Below are 11,314 nucleotides of genomic sequence, written 5' to 3'. Positions count from 1 at the left end.
AAAAAAAAAAAAAAAAAAAAAAAAAGGACAGAGGTGACTAATTTCAGAACAACTCTTCATGAAGTATGGATTAATTACTTTTCAGAGGGCTCAAGCTACTACCAACAAGAAAGCTGGAGCACTGCTATGACAAGTCTGATTCACCAAGACCAAGATGAGAGACCATATATACCTAAATACGAGGTGAAATTTCTCCAAAAATTATCCTTCTGAAAGTAAGGCACTACCAAGAGCCAAAGTACTCATAAAATCTCTCGGCATGAAACAATTCATTAAATTCTTTATTTTGAGCAAAATGTACTCAAATATAACACAGATTTATTACTTATTCCCGAGGGGAATACATTACAGTGTTGGCTATCATAAACAAGGCTTTAAAAAGTTTCTTAAAACTACACTAAAATCAACAATAAAGAAAAAAACCACCCAGGCTGGGCGCGGTGGCTCACACCTGTAATCCCAGCACTCTGGGAGGCTAAGGCGGGTGGATCACCTGAGGCCAGGAGTTCCAGACCAGCCTAGCCAATATGGTGAAAACCAGTCTCTACTAAAAATACAAAAATTAGCCGGGCATGATGGCAGGCGCCTATAATCCCAGCTACTCTGGAGGCTGAGGCAGGAGAATCACTTGAACCTGGGGGGTGAAGGTTGCAGTGAGCTGAGACTGCACCACTGCACTTCAGCCTGGGCAACAGGGCAAAACTCCGTATCAAAAAAAAAAAGAAAGAAAGAAAAAAGCAACCTGATTCAAACGTGCATATACAAATAGGTATTTCTCCAAAAAAGATATACAAATGGCCAATAAACACATGAAAAGATCCTCAACATCACTAATCATTAGAGAAATGCAAATGAAAACTATGGGATACTACCTCACATCCATTAAGATGGCTACTATTAAAAAAAAAAAAAAGAAACAGAAAATAACAAGTATTAGCAAGGATGTGGAGAAACTGGAAGCCTGTGCACTGTTGGTAGGAATATAAAATGGTGCAGCTGCTGTAGAAAACAGTATGGTGGTTCTTCCAAACATTAAAAATAGAATCACCAAATGATGGAGCAATTCCACTTCCGGGTATATCCTCCGAAGGACTGAAAGCAGGGTCCTGAAGAGATACTAAGAAATTCACATTTCTAACAATGAATTACAGCTATTTACAACAGCTAAAATGTGGAAGCAACCCAAGTGTCCAGCAACAGATGAATGGAAAGTGAAATGTGGGAGACAGACAATGGAATACGATTCAACCTTTACAAGAAAGGAAATTCTGAAACATGCTACAATGTGGATGAACCTTGAGGACATTATACTAAGTGAAATAGGACAGCCACAAAAAGACAAACACTGTATGAGTCCACTTATATGCAGTATTTAGAGTATCACTAAACTGTACACTTAAAAACAGTTAAGATAGTAAATTGTTACATATATTTTATGACAGTTTAAAAAAAAAAAAACTGGGGAGGTGGGGGAGAGGGGAACCAGCACAGAAGTGTACATGTTATGAAGCTCAGAGACATAGACTTATAATACCAAGGAGGAAATTTCCTTCTGGGTATTTGTGGCTTGGGATAAATTTTACAGAGACAGATTTAAAAAGTGGTGAATCATGCTTCTAGAAAATAGTGTTCAATGACCAGAAAGAAAAGTGGCTCTAGGGATGACAAAGATACTGAAATCAAAAATGCAGATGAAGAGTTTGAAAATCAGTTTTTCTTTTGATATTCTCACTGAGAGGACAGAGGATCCCTTGTACTAAGACATATGAGGAATTTCTTGGTGGGTTCTTGGCTGGAACCACAAAGAAAAGATCACCTGCCCCAACCCAGAATTAGGGCTTTGGAAAAAAATGAGTGAAGAGAAGAAGTATATACCCTCGCAGCAGCCTCATGGACACACACCTACTTTTATCTGTTTATTCAACAGAGGAGCTGATGAAAAGGTGAAATCTCCCAGAAGCTAAAATATACAGACTCTTAAGGAGTGAGGAAGCAAAGATTCTTGGAAACAATAAGTTAATCACTCTATAATAAATATATATATTCTCAGCACCTACCATAGGTCCTGGTATCCCAGAGGCTATCAATGGAATAAATGAATGTTTTTGTTCAACAGATCGTCACACACAAAGAAAAAAAAGTCTTATATTTTTAGGTCAGTCAGAGAAAAGGAATAACAGGTCTTCCAACCTCTTTAAAGCCTGGATTCATCCTAAGCTCTTGACTTGTCTAGCTGCCTGGCTGGGGATGTAGGAAAGAGGGTAACTCAGGAGGCCCTTCTGTAGCACCAGAAGCCAAAGAAGAAAAGTCAGGAGGAAGACAAGTCCAGAAGGAAAGGGGACACTGACACAATTACCTTCTGTTCAGAGCAAATTCAATTCTCAGACCAAGGCGAATTGGCTTGGGCCTATATGCAGGCAATAATGCTTAGTCCCATGTAAAAGAAAACCATCAAATAGTCAACAATGTTGTTCCTGGTTGAACCTACCCTCTGGGAACTGTAGAGATTGCTTAGCAAATATCTGACTAGAAATACTGAAAATAAAGGCCAGGCACAGTGGCTTCACACTTATAACCCCAGTACTTTGGGAAGCTGAGGCGGAAGGCTCACTTGAGGCCAGGAGTTGAAGAGCAGCCTGGGCAACGTGGTGAGACCAACTTCTCTACCAAAAAAAATAAAAAATAAAAAAGTTATCTGGGCATGGTAGCATAGCATCTGTAGTCCCAGTACTCCAGAGGCTAAGGCGTGAGAATTGCTTGAGACCAGGAGTTCCAGGCTGCAGAGAGCGTGATCTTGCTATTGCACTCCAGCCTGGGCAAGAAAATAAAAAAGAAAAATAAGAAGAAAATAAGAAAAATAAGAAGAAAAAATAAATAAAAAGAAAGCCAATGAATACATCAAAAAAGCATTCAGAGTTTATTTCTGTGTTTGGGGAGAGAAAACCTAAATGCTTGGTGGAGTTGAGTTTCAGATGCAGAAGTTCTTCTCACTTGCTTTCAGGTTCATTTGTTAAAAACTTAGATTCTCGGGTCTCCAGCTCTAGTGAATTCTGGGAGTGGGGTCCAGTCATCTGCATTGTTAACTACCTCCCTAGAGAATACTGGGCACCATTAAGTTTAAGAACCCTTTCAAATCATTCACAGAAATCAGGAGAGCTCTTGCTGTATCTGCCTCCTTCTTGTTATAGATCCACGAGTGCACTATAAATTCTCATCATGCCTCCCCTAACTTGGAGTTTACAGGGATCCAGTGAACTCTTCCTTCCTCCTTTCTCCCAACAGAGGAAAGCTGTGTGTTCAAGACTAACAGTTCTAGGGAGGTCTCAAGGTAAACAGTCTCATCAGTCTAGAAACTATTTCAGCTGCTGCTTTAGGATTAAATTTGGGGTCTGGCATGGTGGCTCACACCTGTAATCCCAGCACTTTAGGAGGCTGAGGCAGGAGGATCGCTGGAGCCCAGGAGTTTAAGACCAGCCTGGGCAACAAATGGAGACCCCATTTGCACAAAATTAAAAATTAGCCAGGTGTAATGGCATATGCCTGTAGTCCCAGCTACTCAGGAGTCTGAGGAAGGAGGAACGCTTCAGCCCTACAGGCTGAGGCTGCAGTGAGCCATGATCGTGCCACTGCACTCCGGCCTGAACTGAGCGAGACCCTGTCTAAAATATATATATATAAAGGACAGAAACCCAACTGCTGCATTCAAGGATAAACCTGTGTTCAAGTGAGAACCTAAGATTCAGAAGTGAAAACTGCTGGGTCTCCAAGAATCCCCTTCTCACACTCAAGACTAAATCCATGGTAATTACTTTGAACCATCTGATTCAGACTAGGCCATGAGAAAGCTTGGAAAAGAAACAGACTGAAATTTATATGTAACCATCATCCTAAAAGACTGAGGTGGCCAGGCGCAATAGCTCATGCCTATAATGCCAGCACTCTGGGAGGCCGAGGCAGGCGGATCATCCGAGGTCAGGAGTTTGAGACCAGCCTGGCCAACATGGTGAAACCCCGTCTCTACTAAAAATACAAAACTTAGTCAGGCATGGTGGTGTATGCCTGTAATCCCAGCTACTTGCGAGGCTGGGGCAGAAGAATCGCTTGAACCTGGAAGGCGGATGTTGCAGTGAGCTGAGATTGCACCACTGCGCTCCAGCCTGGGTGACAGAGTGAGACTCTGTCTCAATCAATCAATCAATCAATCATCAGTCAATAACTGACTGACTGAGGTTAAGATTTAGGTTTTGAGCTAACTTCAAGATTCTAGAACCACAACCTCAGTGATCCACTGTCATTAAAAACACCCCTACCTGAGGATGAGGAGGAGCAGAATCAATATCCCATTTAAGTTACCACCACTTCCCTATGAAGTTTTTCCAATTTTGAAACGGTCAAAATTGAAGCTTAGTTTTATAATTGGGTATACAGCAGTACCCCTTGTCCAAGGCTTCACTTTACATAGTTTCAGTTACCCGTGGTCAACAGAGGTCTGAAATATTAAGATACCTTCATGCACCGCCCAACATGCATGGGTCAACAACCAACTGCATACATGATAGTGGTCCCATAAGACTATATACTGCACCTTTTCTATGTTTAGACACACAAATACTTACAACTGTATTACAATTGCCAACAGTGTTCAGCACAATTACATGTTGCACAGGTTGGTAGCCTAGGAGCACTAGGAGCAACATATAATCTAGGTATGTAGCAGGCTATACCACCTAGGTCCGTGTAAGTACGCCCTAAGATGTTTGCCCAGTGACAAAATCCCTTAATGACCCATTTCTCAGAAAGTATCCCTATCATCAAGCAATGCATGACTGTACTTTGAGACAGGGAGAGAGAAAACACATTCATATAACTTTTATCATAGCATATTGTTATAATTGTTCTATTATTAGTTACTGCTATTGAGTTTTTATTGTGCCTGATTTATAAATAAAACTTTATCAAAAGTATGTATATACAGGAAAAGACACAGTAGATACAGGGTTCAGGTTAGGTACTATCCACAGTTTCAGGCATCCACTGGGGGTATTGGAACGGATCCCCTTTGGATAAGGAGGAACTACTACACTCAAATTTCTGTGCCCAATATGCTTGGGGTGAATACCACATATGTAAAATACAAAGCATGTTCCTTTTCCCGAAAGGAACTAGAGCTTGCTTCCTTTCTTTGGCTAAGAGTGGCCTAACTCAAAGTATTCCTTGTGACATGACATATTGAGGTGCATCCTTGTTTAATATCAAAATGTACATATCCCATAAAACAAATGCTTTAAGAGCTAAGCCACTGTTTCTTACAACACCATTCAAACCTCAGTAAGCAAGAGTTAACTATGACCTTCAAGAAAGTATCTTTGCCTCGGGGTAACTTTTCTATTTTAAGCAAATAAGCCCTCATGGTAATAAAGAGCTAAAAATTCTGCTTTTTAAAAAAAGTTTTCATTAACAATAGAAGTTTTGCAGGGCAGGAGACCCATCATGCTCTTTGGAGACCACAGAATGCTTTTCCTTCTCCAAAAACCAGGTGAAGGCCCATTACTTCTAGCACACCTATGGCAGGGCACAAAGGCTTTCTGATCCACTCCAAGGGAGCTGGCAACTCTCCCCCATTAGCTAACAATAAAAGAAAATTAAATCACTTGAGAACCCTACAGTGGCAGCAAAATAGAACCCAAGAGATATCCTGCTAGCATGTTCAAAGACTTATTAAAAGGCACCTTGGGCCAGGCATGGTGGCTTATGCCTATAATCCCAATACCTTGGGAGGTTGAGGTGGGAGGATTGCTTAAAGCCCGGAGTTTGAGACCAGCCTAGGCAACACAGTGAGACCTCATCTCTACAAAAGATTGTATAAAAATTAGCCAGGCGTGGTGGTGTGCACCTAAGTCGCAACTACTCTGGAAGCTGAGGTGGGAAGATGGCTTGAGCCCAGGAGTTTGAGGCTACAGTGAGCCATGATTACACCATGGCACTCCAGCCTGGGTGACAGAGCAAGACCTTGTCTCAAAAAAAAAAAAAAACAAACAAACAAAAACAAAACACAAACACCTTGTATCAGTCTCAGTTGATGGCTTGATGACAATAAAGAACAGTTTAGACCCTTCTGAATGTGTGTGTATATATACATATATATATACACACACACACATATGACTAAGAAGTTGAAGTGAAGCCCTCAATGGCCAGCCCTTTTATAGTAGAACCTAGAAAACAGCAACTTCTTTCAACATGGTGAATCCTGCATGTTTTGTATCCCACATTTGGAAATCCATACTCTGAGACAAACAGAACTACTGAAAGAGAATGACCAGACCTCCAGAATAGCACCGAGGCAGCCATCAGGAGTTACAGCAAAACTTACATTTTAACGTGGAATGGAAGGGACTCACTCTGCTTCTAGAAAGCAGCCCTTATCAGCGGCATTATGAGTAAAAGCAGCCCACCAATGCAGGTCAGACTTTAGGACACAGAACCAGATTCCATTTGGGGGCTACAGCTAGCACAGCTGTAAACCTCTCCACCCATCAAATTCTGAGACGATTAGGCCAGGCACGGTGGCTCATGCCTGTAGTCCCAGCACTTTGGGAAGCCAAGCTGGGAGGATCATCTGAGCCCAGGAGTCTGACACTGCAGTGAGCTACGATCTTGCCACTGCACTCCAGCCTGGGTAACAGAATGAGACCCTGTCTCAAAAGAAAAAAAAAAAAAAATCTGAAGTGACTGAAGGCAGACAACTATAAGAGAGTGCCCCCATTGGAACTCCACCACTCTCCATTTAGATGTCCTTTGGCTTTTGTGCACATTATCTCATGAGACCCTCACCATGACTCTGAGAGGTAAGCAGGACAGGTGTCTTCACCATTTTACTGATGAATAAATTGTGACTGAGGTTAAATGACTCACTTGCCCAAGGTCACAGGTCATGCAGCTAATCAGCTGTCTAACCAGGAAATGGGCCCAGCACTCTGACTCGCAGGCCAGCACAATCTCCAGGACACCACGCGACTTTCTACTGTTTTCAGATAAGAGGCAGAAGAGGGTACTGGTTAAGAGCCCAGGTTCTGGCACCAGCCAACCTGCATTCCGATCCCATCTCCACCACCTACCAACTGCCTGATCTCGTGTGAGTTCCTTAACCTCCCCCAAACCTGTTTCCTTACCTGTACAATGGGGGTAGGGGAGAACAGTCTTACTTCATAGAGTTATAGTGATGATTAAGTGAGATGATGAACATAAAGCACTCAAATTCAGGTACTCAAAAAATGTGAGAGGAAGGCACAGTGCAGGACCCACAGCAGAGATCAAGGAACACAGTCCTGCTCTAATGGAGCTTAGACTTTAGGCAAACTGTACGCAAAAAAAGTAAAAAATAAAATGTCTACAAACTATGTTAAGAATGATTAAGGTGCAGGGCGCAGTAGCTCACGCCTGTAACCCCAGCACTTTGGGAGGCCGGTTCAGGCAGATCACCTGAAGTCGGTAGTTTGAGACCAGCCTGATAAACATGGAGAAACCCCCATCTCTACTAAAAATGCAAAATTAGCCCCAAGTTTATTAGGCGTGGTGGCGCATGCCAGTAATCCCAACTACTCTGGAGGCTGAGGCAGGAGAATTGCTTGAACCCGGGAGGCGGAGGCTGCGGTAAACTGAAGTCATGCCACTGCACTCCAGATTGGGCAACAAGAGTGAAACTCCGTCTCAAAAAAAAAAAAAAAAGAATGATTAAGGTAACAAGTGAGTGACTGGAAAGAATAACAGGAGGGGCCAATTTTTAAGAGTGGTCTCTAAGCCCAAAGGGATCAGAAAGAGGATTGCATGTGAAGAATGGACAGAAAAGCACTCCAGGCATAGGGAATGGGATACGTGGGGGTCACAGCACAGGGAAGCCAGGAACCTAGAGAAGACAAATGTGACTACAGCGCTTCCTCTCCCGGGATTTGCAGAGCAAGGCTGGAGCTCATGAGGATGACCACAACTATCTTAAAAACGACAAAGATGAGGCTCGAGAGAGGGCATATATCTTGCCCAAGGTCACAGCTGCTCAGAGGAGGAGCTGGGACCAGGGCTCTTCCATATTCTACCTCTAGACTCAGCCTAAGCCCACGCTCTCTGAGATGGCCTCGGATACACTGAACTCCCCCATGTATTTCATTGACAACTGTTCTCTGTACCCATGAAGAGTTGCAAGAGCACCTTGAAAACACAAGGAAACGCATCATATCAACTTCCAGGCACCTAATCAATTGTGCACCAAAATCTTTACCCTTCTAATCTTACAACACAACAGCAAAAGCTGCTTAGACCTTACTCAAAGGCTCCAAAGCAGAAACAAGTTTTGCTTCTTGCAGCAATGAGCAACAGAGGAAACATGTCCTGGAAGATCCCATGGTCTGTTTCAGGTGAGATGGAACCGATGCTGCACACGAAGGTTCATCTCAAATGAACTGCACAGGAAAAGTTAATGACTTTATGTAAATAAAAGAATAAATTCGTAAAGCAGTGGTTCTCAACCAGAGTGATACCACCCACACCCCAAAGGGCATTTGGGAGTTCTTGGGGACATTTTGGGGTGACACACTGAACTGCTGGATGCTATCAGCATTTAGTAGGTGGGGCCAGGTATGCTCAATGTCTTGCAGAAGGACATGATGGTCCTACACAGTAAGGAACAGATTACCTACAATATTAATAGCAGCCTCCCATACACGCTTTTGACACCCTTCCCCAAAGGATTAATGTGCTCCAACTTTCCTGTCCCCACAGTTCAGTGGCTCTCCCTACTCTCACCATAACAGGATGAAAAAAAAATAAGCTTTCACAGCTTAGGACTGAAATTCTGGAATCCAATTATAAGCTCATAACTTTAGCATGGAACCTGGCAGTAGCAAAATTTTTAGTAAGAGACAGACTTAAGAAATTTCAGCAAAAAAAAAAAAAAACTCCCTTTCTTCCTCCCTACATATCTCATGTTTTTCAACACACAAAATTCTGTGATTTTAGAGAAACTTCGTATAGTGCTTTTAAGTTCAAAACCAGATGCTCATTACAGTTCTTTTAAACACCTAACCAGTCATCTCAAAAATATGGCTAACTCTCTGAACTAAATTTCATAGGAAAGATTATTAATTTCAAAATGCCTAATTTTGATCAAATGCCTGAAAGAGCCAAAGGCAATCATGTTTTGCATCTCATTCAGGTCAGAGTTCGATGAGGTCAGAAAAGCTCCAATGATATCCGGAGGTCTGTTCAGAGATTAAAATATCATCGTAACAATTCACAAGCTACTTCTAAGGGTTACCCTAAATTAGTCACTAACAGTTCGTCCCCCAACTCTATTTCACATAGTTTATAGAATTGACAAAAAAACGAACCAAATGAAAACAAACCCCAGGCTATTTGCAGGGAGGGGGAAAGCGATACCCCAAAAGTCAACCCTATTTCACAGTGGGTAAAACAGTGATCCACGAGATATTACCCTCCATAAAGTACCCTAAAGGCAGGAGCAATCTTTCCCCTACACAATATCTAAATTTTTCCAACTCACCCAAAAGAACCTTAAGATGTAACTTATTCACTCAACTTGCCAATTAGCAAACAGCGGCCCCACACACCTTTTGGCCAATTTTCTAGAAGCCTGACCTAGCAGACAGACCTGTTTTCCTCCTGCCAGGCCTTTTTTGCCCTCCCACTAGGAGCCTGGGAAATCCCCCTCCAACCTTTTGCTGGCCTGTCACCAGAAGTTCATAAAATGAATTCATCCAGATTCTCTGAATCCTCCTTTTCCCCAGTCATGTGCCAACAGTCAGGCAATAATGCCCCACCTTGACAGGCTCCCTGTTACAAAAAGATGCAGATTCACGGGAAGACCAAGCACTTAGCATGGAGCAGAAGAAAAAAGATGGAGGGAGGTGAGAGTCGTGGAGCCAAGTCTGCTGCATGCAGTACGGGTGACCAGAGCCCTGGTCCTGCAAAGCCCCCGCGAGACTCGCCGGCTGGGCCCTCCGTACAGCAGCCACACCTGTCTATGCCAGCCGCCTGCCGGCTGCTCCATTTTAAACATTTCAAACAGATCTCCAGCAGGGTGGCAAAACTGGGCACCTCTCTCTCCCAGCAAGAGTGAGAGCCCTAATCCAGGCATCACTTGCCCCTAATTTTATTTCATTTTCATACTCTCTGTTTAGGAGACACTGCTTGCTCCAACTGGCTCCATCTCTCCGTTACTGGTGAGGCAGGCACAGTGCTGCAGTGGCAGAATGGAAGCACCCAGGCTGACTTGCTCTCAGCCAGAGAAGACCTCTTCTCTGAGGAGGGAGATGCCAATAAATGGGACTCCAATAGGTAGGCTTCGCTCTGCCCTTCCACAAGTGAACACACGCCGGGAGTCCTACATCGCCAGGCTCCGCAACCTTGCAGAAAGCCTAGTTTCCAGAGGGTAGGTATCCCATTCATCCCTTGGCATCGGGAACCAAAGGGAAGGCAGACAGATCCCGGTCGTGCACTATATTCCCAAACCTTGGCACGCACGCGAAGGCTTGGGGCGCCCCGGTGCGCCCTCCCTCCGAGGCCTCCACCACCGTGGACTCACCACTGTGCGAGCTGAACCACCTGGGTGCGATGTGCAGAGGTAGAGCATCCGCCAGCGAGGCTCGGGAGCCCAGGTACAGCATCCCGTCTCTATGGTGACTGCCGCCCGTCTCCTGGTAACCATTGCCATGGGCATAGGTGGAGTCGGACGCGGACCCTCCGCCGCCGGGCGCCCTCTCAGAGTCGCCGGTGCCCCGGGAGGCGGGGGTGTAGAGGCCAAAGGGCACCCCCCCGGCTGTGCTGGGGTCCATGCCCATGCCTGCCACCGAGCTGACCGAGCGGCTGCGCAGCCCCATGGCCCCGCCGCCCGTCCGGTAGTGCCCGAAATGGGGCGCCCCTCCCGGCGGCGGCACGGCGCTGTCATCGGTGGAGACCCCCGGGAAAGGGCCCCGGGAGCGGGCCGCCGTGCTCTGCTTGCCCCCCATGCTCGCCCGGGCCCCGGTGGGGCGGGAACCTGGAGGCCGAGACCCTCCCCCACTTCTCAGCAGCGGGGGGAGGGCTGGGCGAGCATAAAGGGGGAGGGAGTCAAAAAGGAGACCCGAAGGGAGAAAAGAAAAAAAGCAAAAGAAAAAAGGAAAAAACCCGCGGGGCGGAAGAGGCGGGCGGGCGGGGATCCCAAACTCAGAATTTCAAACGATCCAAGCCAAACGCATGTTTCCCCTCAAGGTCCAAAGAGGCGCAGTCCGGCGCGGGCTCCGCGCGCCACAGGCCGCCCCCG

General features: G+C 45.0%; 1 protein-coding gene across 3 annotated transcripts in view; it reads right to left on the bottom strand.

Moving 5' to 3' along the window:
• ZNRF1 (zinc and ring finger 1, E3 ubiquitin protein ligase) overlaps nt 1-11,314 on the bottom strand; it is a 126,716-nt gene extending 115,402 nt beyond the window's left edge. For all 3 annotated transcript variants that reach the window (XM_011976796.1, XM_011976797.1, XM_011976798.1), the window contains exon 1: nt 10,598-11,314. In XM_011976796.1, coding sequence (XP_011832186.1) covers nt 10,598-11,021 — 424 coding nt within the window. In that variant the 5' untranslated portion in view covers nt 11,022-11,314. The remainder of the gene's footprint in view (nt 1-10,597) is intronic.

The sequence above is a fragment of the Mandrillus leucophaeus genome, unplaced genomic scaffold, assembly GCF_000951045.1.
Source record: "Mandrillus leucophaeus isolate KB7577 unplaced genomic scaffold, Mleu.le_1.0 Scaffold17, whole genome shotgun sequence".
Lineage (NCBI taxonomy): Eukaryota > Metazoa > Chordata > Mammalia > Primates > Cercopithecidae > Mandrillus > Mandrillus leucophaeus.
Note: the sequence above shows the minus strand (reverse complement) of the source record. Positions and strands in the feature narration are given on the sequence as shown.